Genomic DNA, 25,102 nt, shown 5'->3' on the forward strand with positions numbered 1-25,102 from the left:
CATTTTGCATTAATCAATCAGTCAGTTTTATGGTTTTGACATTACAACTTTCTCTCATTGCAAGTCCAATATATTTACTTTCCAGATGCAAAATAAATGAATGATAAAAAATTTAGTGTAATAATTACAGGAGGAGCAGAATGTTCTGTGAAGTTACTACTCCTTGTGCTGTATTTTTGGACAGCCTACCACCCACATTTATTGTCATGTTTACATAAGACTCTTAAGAAAAACTTAGCAAAGCACCTGAAAAAGGCAATACATAGATGTTAATTTTGAGACAGTCCTCCTCCCCTTTCTCCTCTAGATACAATTATTTTTGCCATTTCTCTCATTTGTGATATATAAGAGGTTACAATACTGGCAAAAAAGTTTTGAGGTGTTGTCCCCTCAAGGACAACAATAAAGCAACCTAACATAAAAAGTGGAAGCAAATCCCTATTTTCACTTTTCCACTTTAAAAATAAGTCAGACCAAAAAAGTTCTGTTTTACAAATGCAGTGCTGGAGAAAAGTCTACAGCAAACTGCAGGTAAAATCTCAAATATGTAAAATGATATGAAAGTCACATAATTTTGGAGATTTTAGATAATATACGGTTTTTAAAAAGCCAGAAAGTATCATGAAAAGAACAAAATACTATTTTCAAATAACACAGTTTATTCCAGCTTTAAAGAAAGCTTCAAATAAATATTTTAATGTAAATATTCAGTTCTATACAAGGTACTTTAACTTTACGAACTATTTTAACTTACATTGGTTTTTACTGTTCGATCTGCTCCACCTTCCAACAACATCTTAACACAATCATTATTTCCATTTTTACAGGCCAAGTACAAAGGCGTCTGTCCTCTTTCAGCAGCATGGTTAATATCAGCCTGATACATAATTAATAATTCTGCACACCTACAGCAAACAATAAAACAGTAAAATTGTCTTATATTTTACATCCAAAACCTCTTTATAACTTACAACATTTAAATATTTTTAATAAAGTACTGATTTTACAGATACAGATCTACTTGTGATCACCCCACATAGACAAGTATAAGATATAATTTTATAAGATAGGTATAAAGACAGGTTACTTTAAACCTGTAAATCTTAAACTACTGTAGAGATATTTAAAAACTGTGAATGTAAAACACTGAATTTCACAAGCCTGATAAGCATTTGATGACAGTTGCTTAAGAAAAACCTTCAGCTGAACAACAAAAAAGGTGTTTAAGTAGATGCTTTCAATAAATTATAGTTAAATGCATTTATACCTAAGAATGCAACAATAATGTAATGAAAAAAGTACTAAGAATATAAAATAGAATAACAGCTGATAGCCAAAATCTCAAAGACTTCACTTACTTGACATGTCCCTGGGCAACTGCTGAACATAAGGGTGTAAAGCCATTTTTATCAGCAGCATCAACTTGTGCTTCTGCAGTCAGCAGTAATCTCACACAATCTAAAAATGGAGCAGAATCATAGACTGAGTCAACAAAACCAAGCAGTTAAAATTATCAGAGGCTCAAGGGGCAACATCAGCCAGTCTTTTGGACTACAGGTCACACACCTTAGGGGACAGGAAGAAGTCTGCAGGGCAGAGGTGAGACTTGACTCCCTGGGGGCACCACCACCCTTTTGCAGAAGCCTTAGGTTGGGTTCTGCTGGGATTCGAATACATGCCCACTGCTGGCAACTCCCACAGTGTTTTTACCTATTTTACCTCCAAAGTGGGAAATCTGAATTATCCGGGAGCCCCTAAAGGCATCACTGCCTACGGGTAGTCAAGTGATAAATCCCAAATACCAGGGCCACAGAGGAAATGTTCACAAGCCACACATAACTCAAGCAACGCAGCGGTCAGTCTTGTTTTAGGACACTTTGATTTAGGAGTACAGTGACAAATAAAATAAGCTGACAAACCTCCGCAAACCATTCCCATTCATATATTTCCAAAATGACATGCTACGAATAGTACCAGCCTGATTTCACCATCCCTACAGCTAAATTAATTAATTACATAGTAATTAGACTGCTTTTCATCCACAAATTGGAATATCATTTGATGCAATTAAGTTTGAAGAAAATAGTTAATCTGCTCCTCATTCTTGAAATTGGTTCTAGACCAAAATAAAGCAAGTCTTTTTTAATTGAAACTATTACTTGGAAAATAAGCTCAGCTACAACATCATTTATAAACTCCTGACCTGTTTTCTGAGCAGGCTTAATGAATGCTATTCCAGCACTCAGCAAGATCATGAAGCCAAGCTTTGCTGGTGAAATTTATCTCTAGACACTAGAAACATATATTAAGAATTACTTAGAAATCTGACTAATCTAAACCACTCGTTAATGTATTTACTCCCATTATAATTTTTTCAAATATTAATACAGATGTTGGAGATTTTATTGAATAAATAATTTAATATTAAGAAATAAGATTTTAAAACACTCTACCTTATTATATTGTAAATTAAGATTAATTTTGAAATAAGTAATCAGATCTGAAATGACTTTTTTGTTGTCATTGTTTTTGTAAAGTTGGTTGTCACAATAAGCTACCAGGACTTGATCTGTAACATTTTTTTAAGTCACAAAGAAGCTCTCAGTTAACTAACTTACCCAGTCCTTCCAATTGTAAGATAATACCAATTTAAAATAAAATTATATTTTCATTTGCTTTTTAACTCAAAAAATACCTCTGCTAAGAATGACCTATCTTTTTTCTTTTTGTAATCATTCCCAGTCTTATAATTAATGATTAACTTGAAAATACGGATTCCTGCTTGACATCCTGTAATATTTCTAAAGTTTATGAGGGATATTGTGGAAATTTTCATCTAGCACTTTCAAGTATTTGACTAGAATACTCTTCTGTTTCTTCATAAAGCATATGTTAGCCATGCAAAAGCCATGAACAACACACAGAACAAGACTACCTTTCTAGAAAGGTACAGTTAATTCATGTATTGATTGGCAGACCATTCAGGTGGTAGCTTATCTCTGTGAAAATACTGTTTCTGAAGAAGTTCACTGAAAAGAGCTGTTTAAGGGGAAAGTGTGGGCATGAGGAAATACAGCTACTTTCATAAGGCACACCACATGAGTGAATAATCTCTACAAGACATGTTCTGGTGGCATGTCAAGAAAAAGAGCAATTATCTCCAAGAAGCCTGGGTCCTCTGTATGGACTTTTTATTGGGATTTGGGTAATTTGGGTCACTCCAGGCTCATTAACTCCAGTTCACTCCTGTCTGCCACAGAAATGATCAGCAGTGGGGAGCACTGGGTGGAAGGGCAGGCACAAGACAGACATTGATGTTATCACTCAATTAAAGGTTTTGGTCAAAATAAAAGCAAAACATGGAAGTGAATTAGCACAAACACCTGGAGACTTTACTGCTCTCCACCACAGCCGGGTAGTTAGTTCTTCCAGAGTGCTGGCAAACACCATGCAGATACATCCGGTGGCTTGACAAAGCTGACTCCGTGTAGCTGTATGTCTCTGCACCTCACTCCTTTCTACTTCCCACATATTCCAGTTTTTTCCTATCACTCAGGGTGCCACAGCCTCCAAATACTCAGGACAGAACAGAATCAATTATATCATAAATGCATATGATTAGCACATAGCTGAGTCCAAAGGATATCATTATTCTCTTCACATCTCTCAGGTTCAGGAACTCTTTATTGTTTCATTCTGTCTTTCTCAACCACCTCACATGGCAGAGAATGGTCAGGATTTACAACACAATACAGTTATGCAGATCTATTAGCTAAGAGAACTACTGTACATATTAAGTGCATAACAGACAGAAGTGGTTTCTGCTTTGCTAATGGATCAAACCAAGACAGCCTGACAAAGCAATCTGTTCAGCTATCCATATCTAGTGATTAAATAATAAAAATAACAGTTTCCTCATGTCCATTCAAACACAAAGAAAGTGTCTATTTTTAGGGTGAAGTTCTCTGTCTCACACCTACAGAATTAGGAAGAGTGTGTCAAACAAAGCATCTGCTATTAACCTCACGAGCTGGAAAAATCCTCTGCTGCAGCTCTCAAAAGGCAACTGTTTACAAGCAGTAAAGCTACATATTTTGCAATAAGGATTAATTAGGACAGAATATTTCAGTGCTCTCTTTTCTTGTGTAATTCAATTTTCTCTAGAGAACGGGCTGAGAGCATGCAACAGCTGCTGCCACCATGCTGGTTACAATGTGCTCTACCATTTTCTAGTTATCTACATGTCTCAAATACTGTATTTCTTCACTGAAAATGTGCGGAAATCATTCACTTTTCACTCTTCCCACACTGTCTGCAACATGGTGTTTGTTTCTGAAGGAAGGTACTCACTATGATTGCTCTTACCAAGTTTAGAGTTACTCTTTTCTTCTGGCCAAATCTTTTCCAGGAGAAATAGGAAAATCTGGTTAGTTGACTTAGAAAGCTCCTGGAAATCTCCAAATCCACTTAGTCACTAACTCCATTTTGAAAACATTCACAGTAAATTAAATCATGGTGTCATCACCCACTAAGTTAAGCTTATGTGTTAAGTCTTATGTTTACACTTGCTGATCTTAAGGGTCTTTTCCAACCTAAGTGATTGTCTGATTCTAAGGAAAAAAAAAACCAGTCAAAAGACAAACTTACCACTGACAACCCTACTCAACACAATGAAAACTTTGAACAATAAATTATTTTATCCTTAAATTAAATAAATGTCATTTCTTTCCTCTTGGTTAGTCAAAAAGAGCTATTGAAAAGAACTTTTAATAATATTTATTTCTATTCTTTGTTTCTTAAACCTATATATTTTTACATAAACTTGTTTTTAAAACTCTCCATTTTGAATTGCTGCATATATCCATGCACTTGGGAACAAAAGCAAGTAATGAAAAAGGATTATATATTAAAGTTAAGCACAAAAATCTTCCTCCAAAAATATTATAATGCTACTATCAATTTTCATGTAATGTATTAAGGAAACATCAACAGTGCTGCTGTGTGATTCTCTAATTCAGAGTTCATACAATTAATTTAGTTGCTAAAATGTGATGATTTGTACAACAAAAGTATTTTTGACATCCCGTCAACTATAAATAGAAGAGTAACCTCTGTAATATATTTTTTATCTTAAAAAGTAAAAGATACTAAACAATTACAGGATGCATATGCATGTGTTTGTTTTTATTACTGTTTTCACACTTCTGTCAAGTGCCTCTTGTATTTGAAATTTTGACAATAAAACAAGAAACCAAATTGCCTTTGCTGTCAGTAAGAGCTGCTCAGTAATTGTAACTGAAAATTGGGGTATTTTCTTTGAAACATTTTTGGAATACAAGATGAGTAAAGAAGAATTGGGTCAATTTTGATCTCCCACAAAGACCAGCAATGATAAATCAATGTAAGCCTAGAAGAATCCACTGAACATCCTTTCAGTGAGGGGAGAAAAATAAATCCAATATAATAAATCCACAATATAATAAACTCGGACTCTTAATACTGCAGATAAAAAGTTGAAAAAAAAGAAAAAAGTGCAAAAGAAAAAAAAAAGGGACTTTTCCACTATTTTGAAGATTTTGGCAACAGGAAAGAATCTATCAGGTGAAAAGGCCCAGCTGTTTCTACAAAATAGGCCATAGCGCCTAGGCAAGCAAAGACAAAATATATTGTTCCAAGCAAAGGGAAAATTCCTCCTTCCATATGCCTGGTAGCAAAATTAACCCTGAACATGTCAAAAAAATATACACTATATGCCTAGCTACGGATCTTGTATCCTAACTTTACTTTTATTTTTTAAAATACCTGAGAAAAGTTATGAAATAGTCTCTCAAAACACTATTTGGAACACTGGATCAAGGTTTTCTAACCATGTTACTAACAAATATTTTGTCAAATAAAACCACAAAGTACTCTTGAAAGCAGTGGCTTTAATGGCACTATGTTCCACCTTCTACTCTGAAATAAAATCTTGCCTTTAGTAAAATTTAATGGAATTTTTGTCATTAGTATTGCTGGATTTCATCTTTAGTGTCCAAAACAGCACAGTGACATTACTTGCAGTATAAGAAACTAGGAGATTTTTACATAATTAGAAAAAACTATGGTAATGTGCACTGGACTTCTAAAGGAAGCTGCTGTTCAAAGCCTTATGTTAAAAGCCTGAAAATTATTACTTGGAGTTTGTATCCCTGAAATTCATATCTAACATACTTGATGCATTTCATAAATATATTCATAAAACATGAAGACTGGCTGTTGAAAGGTTCAAGGCAGAGGAGGGTTGGGGTAGTGGGGGAAGAAAAAGAAAACTGCTAATTTTCTCAGGAGAGCCTAGAGAACAAACAAAGGCTATTTCATTTATTTCAAAAATAAAGACAGTTCATTTTATTTCCCAAGCAACACACTATTCTGACAATATCTTCCATCATTTTCACTGCTGCTGAAGAAGATCAAAACCCTGGTGATGACCTATTCTTTCCTGCTTACTCCCTGGAGAGGAAAGTTCTTTCTTTCAAGTTGCCATTGCTACAAAAGATCTTTAGTTCGTCACAGAACAGGGGGTGATGATATCTGGTGGTTTTTTATAGGAAGGGAGTAGAGAATTAGAATGGATGTTCCTGCAGAATGCTACCACAAGCTATTTTCTTTTCAAATGCTTTCTGTGTTACAAAATTCTGCCTCCAGAAGCATTGCTTATATATGTGCTATACCATACCATGACTTTGGTTGTATAAATCTATATATTTCAGTTTCAATTTCATATTTTTAAGAAACATGCATTTGACCTAACTGAAAACTAAAAACTTATGAAATAAGCTTTCACTACTTTACATGGATGCCATGATAAAACTTAGTATAATTTACCTGTATGTCCATTCGTAGCAGCAGAATACAAGGCAGAATAGCCATCTTCACAAGAGTAATTAATGTCCAGTCCTTCTTCATTAAGCAGCATTGATAATAAAGTGACATTTCCCTGGGCAGCAGCTTGGTGAAGAAGGGTGGGCCTGCCACCCAGGGGGACAGGACCACCACTTGTTAACAAAGGGGTTAGGGAGGAAGACCAGCCTGCGAGTTAAAGCAACAGAAATTAGATGGAAGACACATAAATAAAGGTCTGCATTTTCTGTTTTGTTTTAAAAGCTAAAAAGTATCTTCAAAATGACAGCAATTGTTAGTTTAGCACAAGTTTTATGATGATGCTTTGTCTACACATTAGAAGGTATTCTGAAAAATAAAACCTGCATTCAGGGGTGACACTTGTTAATGCAAATGAATGGGATTTCATTACAAAAGGTCAATGTGGAACCTGTTATCAACTGCAGATGGATGTCTCAAAAAAATTATATTATTCAAATTCAGAAACTAACAAAAGTTTTATATAAGTTTTAATTTATTTGCAATAGGCTGGGAAGATTCTTTTTAAAGTATCTATACAAAGGTTTTCAAAACAAAGTACTTATTTTCATATGAAATATTATTCTCCTCACAGCCTTAGTGTAAATTTTAGTATTTATATGTTTAATATTTATATAACTCGCTTGCAGTTAAAAGCATAAATTGCACAGAGAGCCCTTAATCACTTTAGGTGTCTTTCAATAAGTTTGAAAAAAAACTTAGAAATCATTTACACAAATAATACAGAAATAACTGTATTAATTATTGAACTCTACCCTAAGGGAATGTTCCTTTTACTCAGCGATACTTAAACAACATATTATAAAATGCTCCAGTGTGAATGAATAACAGGTTATATAAAATTTATGAGTGAAAGCTTTCAAGTCACCCCATTAACAAAAAATATTCAATCCAAGGCTCTGAAAGCTTAGGAGTTGTTGTTAAATGTGCTGTTGATTACTTAGCAGCTTTAGTAGGGACTTTGTTAAGAATATGAAGTTTGCTGCATAAGGCATGGAATATTTTGTGCATTCTTCCTTGATCAAGGACTGCAAGAGAAAATGGAGAAAGGTGGGTTTTATAATTTTTTCACTATTACCTTTAGAAAATCCACATTATATTTATCTCTTGAATAAGTAACTTTGGCTTCTGTGGTCACAAATAGGCTACTATATGAGGCTGAAATCTGACAATACAAAGCAAGTTTTATGCAGCTTTTAATGTGTTTTTCAAATGTACAAGACCGAAGGGGAGCTGCAGGGCATTATCTTCAGCTCCATTCAAGCTGATCAAGTGCTATCCAACCTTCAACACCTTGAACTAGAAACAGTACGTGGCAGCAGCTCTATTATGCCATGATGATCTCTTTCACATCTTGGAAAACGAAATTAAATGGAAGTGCCCAATAGAATTCCATAGAATGTAAGATCCGGATAAATTTTAATTAATGTCAAGACTTACACAAGAATTCATCATCTGAGCAGCGCCAATGAAGAACATGTAGCTTGATTCCAGTTCAAAAAACCAAAACAATAAATGCTTGGAGCATTTTCATATTTGTTTCTAAAGTAAGCTAAATTTGTCAATTCCAATTAAGTTTACTAGTTTAGTATCTAAAGGAAACATATTTGCAGTATTTTCACAAATATTAGCTTATTATTTAACTTATATTTTTGATACCCACTATAAGAAGTCATCGCTAGAGCTATGAAGTTACCTTATAAATCCAACTTTAAATCAATGATAAATTGTAGAGTTAACTCCGTGCATCTTCATATAACTTCAGTTCTGAAGCTCACTTCAGACTATCAATATTCTTACTAATATTTGTTTGTCCAGTATTTTTAATTTTGAGGTTTAAAGTTTATTAAAAAACCAATAAGCAATATACAAAGTAAACTGCATCCTTTAAGTGGCAAAATTCCCTAAGGTCCAAAGAATAACTTTTCTTATTCCTTTCAATTATAAAAGTGGTTTTATTTTTCCAACCTTTTGTTATTCTTTGAAACTAACTGTGCTGCAGCTATTTATATATATATATATACATACATATATAAATGTTCTTAAAATAGTACTTGCGTAGTTTTTACTGTCTTGCTGTAATAGTTAACTGAGAGTGGATATTGCTCAGGGTGGCACTCGAGTTACTAACATTTGTTAACAAAGATATTCTGGAATTCTGGTAATATGAATAGTATTTCTGGGTTTCCTTCCTTTTTGAAAATATTTTTGATGTGTTTTGTTTGTTTGTTTGCTTGTTTTTAAAGCATCCTTTACAGAAATATCAGAATGAAAGGAACTTTTTTATGCCTCATGTGGTGTGTTAAGTTTCATTTCACCTTCTTGAAATGAAAAATATGATACTGCAATTCGATGATGAAATTCATTATACTAGGTTACCATTAAATGCAAACCTTCTACTGAAAAAGATAAAAAAATAGGTAATAACATAAATATAACTTTAGCTTCTATTATCAATGTAAAGCAATATAATAAAGTTCAATTAACCCAATAAAATACACCAACATTAGAAGATACGATAAATAAGGCACATCATTACAGATGCAAAAAGTTAGGAAATGTGAAGCATCTGTGAAAGCTTGTAGGTCATGCAGTGATGAAAGGCAGAGGGACAGTCAAAAACAGCTTCTGGCATCAGCTTCAGAATGTGAGATGGTTAATTCCAGAGCCTAGATCAGTCCTCCACCTCCCCTCCCACTTTTATCTTCAAAGCCAATTGTACAGAGAGAATAAATCGATTTATACAAATTTATACAAATGAGCAAAATAAAAAAATATACGTCATTGAAGAGTGACATAGAAAGCACAAAACCAAGAAGAAAGTGAAGGCAGAAATCCCAGGGGTACGAAAATCCAAATGCCTACATTTGTTTCCATTTTGAGGTCTCACAGCCATTGAAATGTGGAAATCCAAACAGAGCAGAAGCATTTTGGCACCTGTTCAAAGACTGCTAAGTTAATGAAAACACTGTTGCAGATTTTGAATCGTGCCATAAATGTTCCTTGTAATTTCTCTACCCGCAGTCTGCTTAACATTAATGGCAAAAGCCGGTGTCTTTTCCTACCAGGGATAAAAAGAGCAACACATGGTACAATGCCCCATCTGTGAGTGAAGTTATTATGACATTTATTTAGCAGAACACATAATTGACAAGATCATTGCTCTGATTTTAAGTCTGCTCTTAAAAGTTGCTCTTTCTAGAACCAAGACAGTTCCTTACTGAAAATCAGGCTGTTGATATGTTCCTAAAGAAACTAACTAGGAAACTCTTTTAAAATTAATAATTGAAATACTTTAGTGATTATATTATTATCATCAATTTTTCTGACTCCTCAGTAAGAAGAAAGATTCATGAACTTATTGACAAACAAAAAAAATACAAAAATGAAGGATTTTTTTAAATATGTTAAATTTGGTTTGCTCTGTTGTTAAAAATATTAAAAAATTCTGATTGAAGCTCTCTACTTACTATACAAAAAAATATGAATAAGATTTCACTGTACTCTGCTTTAACTGAAAGTAAAAGTAAAATTGAAATTCTAAACATTTTCTAAAAAATAAATAAAACAGATTAAAATCAACCAGATCATTAAAACTAACTGAATCTGTCCCTAAAGGGCACAAAAACGCAGATATGGGAAGGAAGTTTCAGCAGTATTTGTAGTTTGTTAGATGTTCACCTCAAGAAAAGTCATACTTCAAAAAGAAACTGAAAGAAGTGAATAAGTGACATGAATTCAGGCATTACTGACCACATCATCTTAACAAAAACAGTGTTATTAAATTTGGTTTATCTTTCCTAGGACAAAAATCTATTTCCATATATATTTATAAAATCTAACTATTTTCTTAGCATAAAATTTTGAAGGAAATGTCTTTCCATACTTGCATAACATCTGTTGCTCAAAGTGTATTTAGTTCTGCAGTTTATCAGAACACTTGGCCAAAATAGATTAAGTTCCCTTAAAAATACAAATAAAATGGAATTGAAAAATAAGTGCAATAAAATATAAGCATTAATTTGGGTAAAAGATAAAGAAGCTCCTGAATATTTACCTGAATATTACAGATATTAAGGTTCTTTGAGATTGTATGTAGTCAGTAAAGGAGATACTAAAATGACATCTCTATATTAATAACAGCATACAACTAAGTAGAGTTTACGCACTCTTTCTTTGCAGACTTTAGATCATGGGATATGTTTCCCACCTGCAATTGCAAAAAATCACAAAAAGTAGTGCTGCTTACAAACTACTACAAGAGCCAAATGTTCAGAGCAAGGACTGTAAGGGAATTAAATGAACGCAAATATTTCCATCTCTCCCAAAAACAAGTGAAGAGAGTTAAAGAAAGAAAGGCAATCTTAACACAAACCAACACAATTTTAAAAAACTAACCATTTTTTACAAAAATCCTATCTTTGAGAATTGTCTCTGAGAACTGTCACAAACTTTGTAAGAAACACAAACTGACTATCTGGGGAGGAGTCCTATTGAAAAGGCTGATTGTTCTCCTAAGAAAAAAAGTTTATACTTCGAAGGACAAACTAAAGCAATAACAATACATGGAGTTATGAAGTCAAGCACTGGTAATTTCATTTTTAAGGTATGAGATTTATTTTTTTAAAGAATAACCCAGAACTATCCTAAATTATTACCAAATATCATATAATTAACGTAATACTAACTGAAATATACAGCCTAACATAACGCTGATAACAATCTCTTGTCTACAAAAACTATTCATTTTGTAGCTGATTTTGCCAGTAATTTGTCATATGTTCATAAAATCTTAGATTTATCTTTATTTAAAGAAGTTTTAATTCCATTATGAAGCCTAATAGCACCCAAAGGCAAATTAAGTTTGGAAAATATCTGGAATACTGGAAGACAAATGACCCATCTGACATGGCAATCAGATTCATCTAGGAATAGGAATTTAAGATGAAAATTCAGGACATCCATATGAAAAACAGCAAACTAAAAGGCAGTCATCAAATCCCATTGTTTTTGACTCTGAGAGGTAGTAGACTAATGAAAGGGTAAGATTTCTGAGTTCATATTTTTATGGCACAGTTCAGAAAGGAGAGGGGATTCCGACAGTATGGTGCCACAACCAAACGTTAAAAGGATGACTAAATTACTCTTGATACAGGTACAAAGTCTTCAATGAAGTGAAATGGGAATAAAAATTGCTTAATAACGAGAACCCTGGAATCTCCTATATATACACATACCAGCTTGCCACACACTGCTTTTGGAACAGCTTCCCCAGGAATTGTGAATGAGTTCAATTGCCTTATCAGTTGGTGCAGCTACCAAGAGAAAGTGGTTAGTTGTGTGATGGAAGATTAACTGTGCAGGGCTTTTATATCCCACAGATGATGATGATGCAGGGACTAGTGTTATGAGGGACTGAAGTACCATAACTGAATTGAGAATAACTCTTGAAAGTTTGAGACAATTCAAACATTATTCAATGCTGATGAAGGTCTAAAGTGTTCCAAAACTGCATGTTCCTTTTCCTCATTGCAGTTCAAGCTAAAGAGGAGCTTCTACCTAATGTTCTAGTGCTATTGATCCCAGCAGGGACATATGCTGACAAAAAGATTTGTAGGAGACCCACAATTAATTGAAAGGTAGATCAGCATTGCCTTTGTTTACTTAGCTGCCATCAAGAAGATTCTCTGAATTTGGTGGTAGATTAAATGCACCAGGAAGTCCCCACAATGCACTGACTCCAGACAATCAATAGTTAGATTTTAACTTTCCAACAGCAAACTTTTGCCCATATCTGTTGAAGTAAACCTGTGAGATGCCATACATGAGTATTAAAAAAAGCCTACAACTAAGCCCAGGAGAACTATAGAAAAATAGAAATAAAAATGAAACATATTCTATAGGAATGTAGTGATATATAGGAAAGTGTACTATTATTCAGGCAATTATATGCCTTAATGTGCAACTATCTAATGCCATAGCAGAACACCATAGCCCCAGCTATGCCCTATTTCCTAAAAGATTCACAAAGCACTGGACTACATATTCCATGGAAGATCACCTGCAGAGGTAATATTCAAAACATAATTTCAGACTGAGAAAGCATTTTGAAGTCCAAAATAACAGCATTAACAAAAAATAAATTAAAACAATTAAATGAGATTATTTAACATAACATAATCTGCAGCTTATTTACTTTAAAAATCAGTCCTCTTTACCTTTAAAAAAAACCTCTTCAATTTGGAGACCTCCTTAAGGAAGCAAACTAATTTATAACATTACTAAATCAGCAAAAGAATTCCCATACCCCTGGAATGTGGAAAAAATATAAATGAAAATTTCAACTTTTAGAAAGTAAAAAAGACAAATAGTTTAGAAAGTTAAAAAGACAAATAAAGCAAACAAGAGATGCGTAAGAAAACCACAATGTTATTTTTGAGGGAGATAGTTTGTAGCATATCAATCCCTTTACCTGATGCTGTTACCAGGAGGCTGTCTGAATCACATGGTCTACAGGATGAAGCACTAACAGGGTTTATGGAGGAGCTACAGGCAATGGTGGTGGAAATGACAAAGGAATTTTCTGAACATGCAGGTTGGTTCAGTCCAGGAAAGTGGGAAGGCCAGGCACCCACCTGAGATGACGCTACGGCTGGTATGGCACAGCCTGCAGGTGCCACAGATAAATCTATAGCAGGTTTTGGTGGCAGCTGAGGTGAGGACTTAGAAATAATTTCCTCATTTATTACCCTGATTCCTTGTGGTGAACTTGAAAGAGGTGAGGTCACGGTTTTGCTGTCAGTTTTTGCACTTATATTTGGGGACCGATTACTATCCATTAAAACTTTAAGCTGTGGGTGTGGTGGAGAAGGAGTTTGTGAAAGCCCAGGTTTTTTAGGAGGAATAGGTGGAGGGTTTCCTCTGTCAATTCTTGATACACTGGGAGTCTTTATAGTCATTCTACCAACTGGGGGGTAAGTGCCAGCTTCCACTGAATGCGACGTCCCCGGCCGTGACAGAGCGCTACTCTGGGGGCTTGTAAATCTTGAAAGAGCTTGGGTAACAGTGTTCCGAGCTGCCTGTTTGGCAACTAGGTTGTCACGGCTAGCAGGGGATACGTCCCTTGAGGGAGGGCTTTGGGTTGTGTTTCCATTTTGGTCTTGATCATTTGCATTTGCTTGAAATCTAAATCTAGCTGCTTGGATTCGTGGATTTAGGCCTGGATGGCCAGTAGTATTGGCAGTTGGTGAATGCAAATTGTGTACAGACGAAGTGAGTGAGGAATTCTGAGCTGTGGTAGTCAGTGTGGTAGGGGTGCAAAGAGAATTACTATTTGAAAAAGGGGAAGTGCTACTTGGTAAATCAGGGGATGAGGCTGTACTTGGTCCATTTTCCTCAATTCTGTTTTGATTCTGTGCAAGAACAGGAGTTGTAGGAGGGACAAGTTCACTAGATGAAGATTGCCTATCAATGACAGGCTTCACAAATGCTGCATTGGCACATACATTCATTTTTATATTGCCAGACACTAGTGGGGTCACTGTAGAAGGCTTTACAGAGACAGTCAAAGGCAACTTCTTAACATTTTCTGTGCTACTGTCCATCACTACAGTATCTGTTTGGCAGGCAACAGTTTTCGAACTTGTCTCTTCTGTTTCAACTGAAACAGAAACAAGATTCCTATCTTTATTTTTATGAGAAAGGTTAGCTTTGCTTTCATTTTCCTTTTTTAATTGCTCAATCATTTTGATCATTTTATCTCTCTCTTCTCTGAGGTCACTGGTGTGTGCTTCCTCTTTATGAAGTTTGGCACGCAACTGCTCTCTCTCTGTGTCAAACTCGGACAGCTGCTTTTCCATTTGAGCTTCCATTTGTGTACTCCTTTGTTTCTCAGCTGTAAGAGACTCCTCCAGTTCAGTAGCCTTTTTCTTTTCCTCTTCAAATTTTGACATTACTTCTTCCAGTTTCTGGGCTTCTTCTACAATTCGGCCAGACAACTGCTTGCACTCTTTCACTAGCATCAATACTACATGCTTATTCTTTCCACGTTCTTCTTCAAGGCAAGCGGACAGCTTTTTGTGCTCCAGCTCTAGATTCTGTAACTGAGATTTTTCCATTTCCAACTGTAAGAAAGCATAGAAAATAATTCTCATTAACGAGATAGAGACTTTCATAATAACCTAGTGTTAACTTGACACTGATATTTAGGAGTATGCCTAAAATGAACCCAGGAAGGGATTTGTGACATCTAACACAAGTGCACATAATCTTCCACAAGAAAAAGAAAGAGAGAGCCATCTTTGAAGAGCAATTTAGAAACTACTTTACTTTCCTCCATTGACAACGCAGAGACTCCCCAAAGTGATTAAATGCTTGTGATTCCTGAGAGATGGAGCCACCTGTTCTCCAGAAATAAGACATAAGACACAATAGAAAGTCATCTTTTAAGCTAAGGAACCAGATGGAAGCAAGAGATGAGCTTTGTGAAAAGTCTTTGAGACTAGAAATTAAAGGATTAGGTTTTAGGTCTTCCTCCAACTGAAGGAGATTAAGTCCATCATGACCATAATTAGTATCTTACGTCTTATTTTAACATTTTTAAATAAGACACTCATTTCTGAGACCAACTTTTTGGCACAGGCACAAATATCTTCCTGTACTTACTAATAGCGGAAAATCTCATTGATATCAGTGATGTATAAATTATGTTATAAGCTAGAATCAAAAAGACTACCTACTAAAATGCAAATAATGGATAAGAATAATTTTTCCCCTAATTCATGTAGTCATTGCCTCTAATTCATCTTGCCTGCCATTTATGCTTTTACTCACAGACATTCTTCTAGAAAAGCAATGGAAAAATATGTTAATACACCATTTTTAAAATACCTACTAATAATAGTGTAACCAAAATTACTTTAAATTTTCCCAAGAAAACTTTTACACAAGTCAAAAATAAAAGAGAAATTATTTTCTTTCTTCCTGCTCCTCCCTTCACATACTGTTGCACTATATGGCTCATCTGAATGACTGATAAAAAAATGAAACAATCAAAACCTCAAGATATTGGTGACCATTCCTTCTCCTCTACTGTTTTTATTGGTTTAGCCCTGTCAGTTCTACTGTATGTTTACGTAGACAGTGATAGAGAAAAAACAATTCAGATCTGTACCACTAAAGTGCATTTTTTAAGTGGGTATCTTTTCTGGAAAAATACTTTTGGGTACCTACGAAAAAAATAAATCAAGTCCTCACAAACATGAATGATTAATTTTGACTGCAACAGAAAATTGTTTCTTGCTTCTACAATATGAGCACATTTCACAATACTCAAAAAATAAAATCTAAGAAAAGCTGTGGCAAACAGCAGTACATTTAAGATCTTGGAATAAGTGATTCACTTCAACAGGTGAAAAAAGAATCATAGTTTATAGAATCAGATTATAGTGTCACAATAAAATGATACTAATTTCAGTTTTTAAGACAATACAGTGTCGTGAATATATTTACGGTAAGCTATCCTGTTGGAAAAAAGATGGCCTAGGGGACAGGTAATAACTATGGAATATCTTCTCTCTCAGTCAAAGTTTAAAATATTGTCTTGGTTGCTAGACGAAAACAAACAGACACCCAGGCATAAAAAAACCCCAGGCATTACAATGTAATAACTTTCTCAGAAGCCTGTTGCTAGAGCACACTATTCCATGTTCTTTCTACAAGGAAATTAAATTTCTTAGCTCTGGAAGCTTTTTCCACATCATTGTACATGTGTCTACAATTAATTTTTAACTAAACTGCATTTACACAAAAGCTAATGTAAATACTATTTTTAAATATCAGTTTGCTACTTTTCAGTTATACCATAGACTAGAGTTAAATTCATGCCATCAAACGATGAGCACAAGAGGGAGTCTGCAGTCGTAACAGAAATAAGTCACACCTGTGACAGCTCATTGTTCCCAGGATAAGTTTTTCCCACATTAAAGTAGAATTCAAACACAAGAGGACACTTGAGGGATGTGAAATGACATAAAAAACCAAATCCTTCATGAATTTACACTTATAGATGAATTTGTGTCTCAATCTTCCAACATTTCTAATCATGTTATCTGACTGTAAGTTCCTCTTTCCTTTCTTCAGAAGAATGGGAAAAAGCATAAAGACGTAATGGCAATATTAATGTGATGTGTATTTTACTAACAGAAAAATTTCTTCCTGAAATCATACCATTATTGTAAGAAAGAGTGAACTAACAGGAAGAAATCACTCTGGAAAATGATACCTGCATTTTAAACATCATCTTGGCTTCAAATATTTCACAACCTGTTTAGCAGTGGAGGGGGTCCACTGGGGTTTTAGAGCTTTATCAGGTTGATCAATACACTCTGTACAAAGCATTTCACAAACAACATCCACCCTTTCTTAAAAAGAGAATCATAGAATGGTTTGGGTGGGAAGGGGACCTTGAAGATCATCTAGTTCCAACTCCTCTGCCGTGGGCAGGGACACCTTCAACTAGACCAGGTTGCTCAGAGCCCCCCAAAACAGTGTTAAACACATGAAAAATAAGCTATGGCATTATCAGTCATTGCTAAACAAACTGTATCAGCAGCAACACCTCTTCAGTTAATTGTTGTGAAATTATATTACTTTCAAATAATTACAAGCAGATTTTACTATATAGCTGGCATGAAATCAGCTTACCATACTATTATAATCCCCAATATAGATGTAAATATTTTATTTGATTTTGAAATAGAAAAGCAGCATTATTTCCTCATTTTTCATTGTCTCCTATGTGTATCTCTCTCTCTCCTCTGTTCTTCTTTTGGCTGCACCATCTTGAATAGCAAAAACCTCTGAATATTTATGCTGCATTTTTCCTTCGGATGACAGATTTGGAACTAGCTGTAATTATTTATGAATTTATGAATTTATGAACTAACTACAACCTGATTTTTGCAAAATGTACTATATGCATACACTAAATCATATCAGTAATATAAACATCTGGAAATGTGTCCAAGAAGGATTCGAAAAGGGGTAAAAAAGGATACTGAGAAAAAATACAGTGACTCACAAAGAACTAACCAGCAAAGGCCCTTCAAAGGTGAGAGACAGCATGCCTTCTGAGAAAACGTTGAGGAAGCTTGGCTTGCATAGTTTAGTGAAAAATAGACTGTGGAATGATCTAGCAGCAACATACCAGATCCTTTTGATGGGCCTTTACAATGATGACAAGAGTCAAATTGTCCTTAATAATGGCAAGTGGGGCCCCATAACAAAAGGTTATCAGAAAACTTGCCCTTGAAGAGGCTCAGTCTTGGAAAAAAGTTCTTCACAAGGATACCAGTGCAGAAAAGCTGCAGTATTGCCATTCCTGGGGGGTTTCAGGACTAAGCAACACAAACTTACAGATGACCAGATGTACTGCTGATCATAATCTGCTTTAAGCACAAGGTTAGACTAAATCACATCAACAGGCCTTTTCCAACTCATGTTTGTCTTTTTTTGAGCATGCATCCTAATATTAACTTCCCAGAAAACTCTTGATAAATCAAGAACTATCATTTTGATAGTCTGTTTTTTGTTCCCAGGAAAACTCAAAATTAACTTCCACAGCAGCTACGAGAAAAGCTTTCAAAGAGAGGGAAGAGGATGAAGACTTAACACAAAGCAGACGACATCAGGGAATTAGGTGTTTGTATATGGTAAGCCTATGTGTGACAGTCCTTTGTGCACCTCCTTGATTCTACGGTCTGGCATATTGTTACATTTTAGGTTTTGTTATCAAATAAAAATTTTATTCATAGAATACTTTTGAGGTGACTATATACATAGATATTAAGTCTTCAGAAATAAGAGTTCAGTCCGAGCCTGTTTAAAGTTCAGTAATATCCAGAGAAAATAAACACAGCTGTAGACAGACTTCATTATTTGCTGTAAGAGTGAGACAGTGAGGCAATTCCAAACATGAAGATAGAGGCATCACACATTTAGAGAAGGAGGAACCATTCTGTGAGGGAGGAGGTGCTTGTATTTAGGTCACATTTGTCTAGGTTGATTTTTTCTTACACTGTGTCACCCTACTTTGTCGAACACTTTTAGAAATCCCTCAAAACACCTTCATCACCCTCTTCCATGGAAGGATTTGAGAGATGAAGAACAGACAGAAAAATGTGGAAGTAAAGAAATGTAAAACACTGAATGAATGGTTTGTGAATGAATGGAGGTGGTTGAAAGATACACCATTGGTTGCCTCAAACCCAAAGAGTTTAGGAGGGTGCCCTGCACAAATAGCATTTCTTATTGGCTTTAAAAGAGGAAGATATAAGGTCTGCAGAGAGTCAGGTACACAGCTGCTCAACAACATGTGGTTTGTTTTCAAATCCTCAAAATTAAGATTTAAAGAAAAAAAAGCTCAGATATTCTTCTAGAAAGCAAAAGACAAGAGCATCCTTTCCTGTACAAGTAGACTTACAGATACAGACTCTGGCAATACGCCTGAGCCAAAAAAATGGACAAATTTGAATTTACATATCAATACCCTGACATATTCTCAATATGTAAGTCCATCTTAGGCGCATGTATCTGTCCATATACTAAAAGCCAGACACAGATGAAGAATTTAGGTAACAAGAAGAGACTTGTGGCCATGCACCGAAACAAGACACTAATCCAACTGTCCTGGTAAATGCGTCAGGGTCTCTCCCAACACATTCTTCAGCTAGAATAAGTAAGCTTGTTCATTCTTTTCTATGCTGAGACAATCTCCTTTCCAAAACCTTAATTTACTGAAAAACCATATGAAAGAGAAAATTAATATTTAAGAGCTCTCAGAAAGAAGTGCTAGGTAAGTACAAGCAACAGTTCTCTGCACTAAACTGTTTGAAGACTTACATATCATACATAAAGTCTAGTAATAATAATTTTTTTTAATGCAGTATCTGTTTTTCTGAAGTCTTAATAGAGCAAGGATGCTTAAACTAAACTAAACAACAGAGCTAAAATAACAAGAAAAGGTTTGCTGATTTAATTTAAGCTTGTATTTCCAGCAACTTCTAGTACTTTTGTGTGCACATTTTTTCCCAAAGAGCAATCACTACCAAAATCCATTCTTTGTCAACTGTCTTAGCATGTTTGCTGTTTGGTTTTTTTTTTAAATCCATGTAAAACTGTCACCAAAAAGCTATTTCACAGCTGCAGAAGACATTCTATTCATCTTCTACCCAGTGAGGATGACTAAATACAAAGAAAGCACTTTTTTTCTAATTATTTTCTAATTTTCTAATTATTCAAAAATATCTGGTCTAATTAGTCTATTATATTACTGTTCCCCTCTTTTTTTCTCAGAAACCCCTCCCCTGCATATTCATATTTAGCTATGCTTTAGGAATGTATGGCTTACATACTGGTGAAATATTTGCCACCAACCATTCACTTTCAAAATGAAATTGTTTTATCTTCAACATGACACTTTTTTTCCTGCAACATACTTGTTCCAAAATAATTTTCTTTTTGCAGCAAATGTTAAAATATGCAAAAAAAGATATTTAGAGTTATAACTCATTTTTACTGATTTATGAAATAGAGGTGCCTAATATAGCATGCAAATAAATTATTTATTTTATACTATTTAGGTTAGAACAAAAATAATGGTACTCCTCAGGGCTTCAATAGTGTTGGTCTAAAAATACATTGTGATGATGCTGTCTCAACTCACACTGAGATATCTACTTATATATCCACTGCATCAACTTGTACCAGTTATATTTCATTTATTCCATAAGTAGAGCTAAATTCACAGAACAAATGAGGTGTGCACAAAAAATATCACTAGAAAACCAGCACCTCCCTCTATATGACAATTAAGTGATAACACTTGCAATGATAATCAAGACAAAAGATGCAAATTAAAAAAGTGGCATGAAAGAACAAATCAGGAGAGGGAAAAGGAAAGTCAGTAGCAGGATACCTTTTTTTGTTTGTTTTCAGCAGCAGCCAACTGAGCTGACATTCTTTCTTGCATTTTCCTGCAGTGAGCCATAACAGCTTCTAAAATGGACAGAGGGTTCATGCACATTGGCTTCTTTTCTTTATCACCAGCACCTGCCTCAAAGTCTCTCTGAAGAGCCAGAAATGGGTCACTCAGATTAAATCTTCCATATCGCTCCTGGATAAAAACCTCTTTGCGCCGGGCCTAACAAAAAACAAACAAGCAAACAAACAAAACAAAACCAGAGAAATAAAACTAAATGCATTCTTTGGAGTACATCCACACATAAAAGAGACTTAAACTACAGGGAAAGTTAAATTACTCATTAAAGTTTTTAATGTATTTTCTTGAGCTATTAATTTACAATCTCTAAAAGAAAAATCTATCTCAAAAAATCAGGAAAAAACCCATAGTGCAGAGAAACACCATCAGAAAAAAAGAATCCTCCAAAAACAGATAAAACACTTATCTGTGATTTGGTTCAAATCCAGTTTTGAAGAATAAGCAAAAAAAAGAGGAAGAATAAGCCAATTCTGAGATACAAACGAGGAGGAAGAGGACTAATGCTTACCAAATGGGTTAGTAGATCATTTGGAAAGCTTGGAGTTAAAATTGTAACATATGAAAAGCTCACAAAAGATAACACACATTTCAGGGCATGAGATAACAAAGAAGAACATAAGAATTACATTAGAAAAACTCCCCAAGGACTAACTACAAGTAACATACCTTAGTGAATACCCAACTTTTTCCTATATATTGTCTACAAAATTGAAATGTTGTGGTAAATGAGAACCTGTCGGTAAATATGTGCCTACATATTCTGATGCTTAAAATAATTCTAGTCTGTTTTTCAGTGTGATAGTATAAATAGAACTTGAAAATATTTATTAAGAAAACCAGGTCTTTGGAATATAACTTCAGAAAAAGCTTACAGGGTTCACTCAGACCTAAAGTCTAGTTTGGCTTACAAAGTCAGATAGCGACTGGTTGAAGAGACAAAAACAAACTGATAGAACCTAGCTATTTTTTATAAAGTGCCTAGCAAATAATCCCTAATTAGTCTAATATTTTAATCCCTTAGTTTTTAACTTATAAAATAAAATAGCTAGCTCCAGAGTTAATATTACAAAGCCAGGGAGAAGGGCTGTATTTGTAACTCATGGTTCTGTAAGATGAAGATACAGGACAGTATGCAGCTTAGGAATTCAACCCTCTTGTAAAGGACACCATCAAAGCCAAAAATCTAACCATAAACAGACTATTTTGCTAATCAGCCAAACAGGATGACAAACCAAAGCAGGTTAAGAATTTAAATGGAGATGGAGGCACAGTCCATATATAAATTATCAACAATGTAAAAGCCACTTACTTTATACAAAGTGAGATATCAAAGTAAAGGAAAAAACAGATGTATCAGCTCAGTTGTAAATAAAAAAAGACCACCAGAGCCCCCATCCTTAAATCCAGAGACCAACAAAAAAAGAGATGCCAAGAAGATTAACCTATCTTAGAGGTAAAGGCAATCACTCGTGCCCTTAAGGAAACACAGATTGTCAATCAGTGAAATAATGTGTATTTTCCAGTTTTTTCTATGATCAGCTGTCCTCTTGGCACATACTGTATGCATGCAATGTGAATATACTGTTAAATGTTCTCTAACATGCACAGTGATTAACAAAGCAAGACAAAAAGACTCGGTGTGGATCTGCCAAAATAGTAACAGGACTAAGGGTTTGGATTCATTAACTACGGAAAAGATGAAACTATATAGTAGGGTTGAGCTCCATCTGAATGAAAATCAAAACAAGAATTAAAGTGGCTATAGGAAAAGACTGCAGAAAAACCAGCAAATGGTTTGGGATGACAGACTGGCTGAAGCCATAACTGCATAACCTTAAGTACAGGGTAAAACAGACTGGCAACTCTCAAACCATAGACAGCAAAATCATCTAAAAATGCTTCCAACTCAAAAGGGAGCTAAATGTAAAATATTAAAAGAAATGTTTCCATGTTTCTATATAAGGACTAAATATACAAAACACAATGATGGAATGAAGATGTACGATTTAAAAAGAAGGTACCAGAATAAAAGACAAAGCAGAAGCTTGATAGAAAGGAAACGATGAGTAGTTCCCTAAAACTTGACACAAAGTGGCAGAAAGACAAGCTAGGCTTGAAGCTTTTTACATGATTCCTCCAGCCTCTAAATAATACTTCTGTCCCTTTTCAATTCACTAAAGTACCTCAGTTGGGAGAAATAGAAATGCTAGAATGAGAAATTTTTTCTCTCTTATATCGTCTTTCAGCACTGAATTTCAAGCCATAAGAGTTAGTAGCAATACCAAGATAACTGCTTTTATGGTAGTCATTATCTGGGGAATGTACAGTCTAATATCATACATATCCTTTAAAATAGTCTCTGCATAATTTGGTGGCTGTGTTAAAGCAACATTAGCAGTGTTTCATATATTAACTTCAACTGCACAGCAGTATATACAGAAAGTAACATTAAAATGTTGATTTAGGAATAATGAATTAATTTTCAAACAGAACATTTTCAGAAATAGATAGAATATCCACCCGCTCTAGGAGGTCATCAGGACTGCTGCATTGTGAAAGGTGCTATATGAATTTATAAACCATCAGATTTAGTTTTCTGCACATACCAGCTTGCACAGCAATGAGCCTTTTAATGGAAGGACTGAGACTGGAAGTATTTAAAAGCATGAAAATATGTCCACAGGAAGTGATACTTTTTGCAGTGTACACTACATCAGTGGTACACAAAATTATGACTCAAGACTTGAGCTAAATCCTCCAACAGGTAACTGCTAATGAAAAGTGACTGTAAGCACAAGGAAATCGAGATAAAGTATTGAAACCCAAAGATAAAACCCCTTTAAATAGTTAATTAATGAAATTCACTACTGCAACAGAACAAAAGCTTAAACTTACTTACTAAAGCTTTTTAATTCAGTCCAATAAGAACATCACATTTATATAGAACTTTTAAATCCTTATACAAGATACAAAACATTAAAATAAAACTACTACTACTTAAAAAAACTAAACTCCAAAGTTTCTTTATGGCTGCCTGTTATATTATGTTAGATCAAAGATGAACTACCAAAAAAAAATAGAGTTGATCTGAAAAACATCTTCAGAGAGGAGTGAAAGATGATCAAAACATATATCTTTCTCTTCAAGAAAGAGCTAAATAGAAATAGGACTTTTCAGTGAGAAATAGGGGCAATTGGGGAGAAAGATGCTTGAGGTCTGTACACTGGCAGGACAAGTAGCAATTGTCCCATGATCTAATGAGAGAAATTTGAGTTGGACACAAATTCTTCTCACTGAGAGCAGATAAGCACTGGAACTCATTGCCCAGGGAAAACATATAACCTCTACCACTGGAAGATTTCCAAAACCAGATAGGATAAGGCCATTTGCAACTCGATCCACATTTGACCTTAGTCCTGCTTTAAGCAGAAGACTGGACTGAACGATCTCTTGAGGTGCCTTCCAATCTAATTACTTCATGATTAGTGATTTCTTCAAGGACTATTATTTTTTTAGCTTGTAGGTGCTGGTTATCTTCTCAGTTAACAAATGACAAAAATAAGCTCTCAGAGGAAGGAAAAACAACCAAATACTTATTGGTACAACATGTCTTATGTCTTGCTTTGAATCACGAAAATACTTTTGATGACTTGGAAAACAGAACTTTTAGTCTGTGATATTTTCAAAAATAAAAAATTAGTACTTAACAATCCCTAGAGATTACGCAGCTGTACGACACAAGGGGAGGGTTTATTCTCAAATTTTCTAAGTCTGCAGCCAACAAAAATCTTAAGGATCAGGCTGTAAAATAAACTGTTTCTTTTATGACTCTCTCAGGAAGCTTGCCTCCTACCACATAGAGCAAGACACCTCATTCATCCCTACACCAACTTTTTTCAAGCTACCTCAAGTTATCTGCAAGCTCCTTCACAGAAACCTCCATGTCTTAAGCTGACCTTTTGCAGGCTCTGACCCCATTTATCTGCTGGCAGATGAAGACTACCAGCAGTGTGTGCAGGGAGAGGAACAAAAGGAGTGGAGATATCTGGATGATAGCCTGTGGGAAAAGCTGGAAATCCTATATAAGAACTGCCTGTAATCATTTGTTTCTTGCATTCCACTTCA

General features: G+C 34.8%; 1 protein-coding gene across 1 annotated transcript in view; it reads right to left on the bottom strand.

Moving 5' to 3' along the window:
- Positions 1 to 25,102, bottom strand: part of CTTNBP2 (cortactin binding protein 2) — a 68,526-nt gene that overhangs the window by 30,478 nt on the left and 12,946 nt on the right. The window contains exons 2-6 of the mRNA XM_025895966.1: positions 20,894 to 21,118; positions 13,391 to 15,041; positions 6,865 to 7,068; positions 1,359 to 1,458; positions 755 to 905 (exon numbers count right to left, since the gene is read on the bottom strand). Of these exons, the coding sequence (XP_025751751.1) occupies positions 755 to 905; positions 1,359 to 1,458; positions 6,865 to 7,068; positions 13,391 to 15,041; positions 20,894 to 21,118 (2,331 nt within the window). The remainder of the gene's footprint in view (positions 1 to 754; positions 906 to 1,358; positions 1,459 to 6,864; positions 7,069 to 13,390; positions 15,042 to 20,893; positions 21,119 to 25,102) is intronic.

The sequence above is a fragment of the Manacus vitellinus genome, unplaced genomic scaffold (genome assembly GCF_001715985.3).
Source record: "Manacus vitellinus isolate BGI_N305 unplaced genomic scaffold, ASM171598v3 scaffold_5_pilon, whole genome shotgun sequence".
Taxonomy (NCBI): Eukaryota; Metazoa; Chordata; class Aves; order Passeriformes; family Pipridae; genus Manacus; species Manacus vitellinus.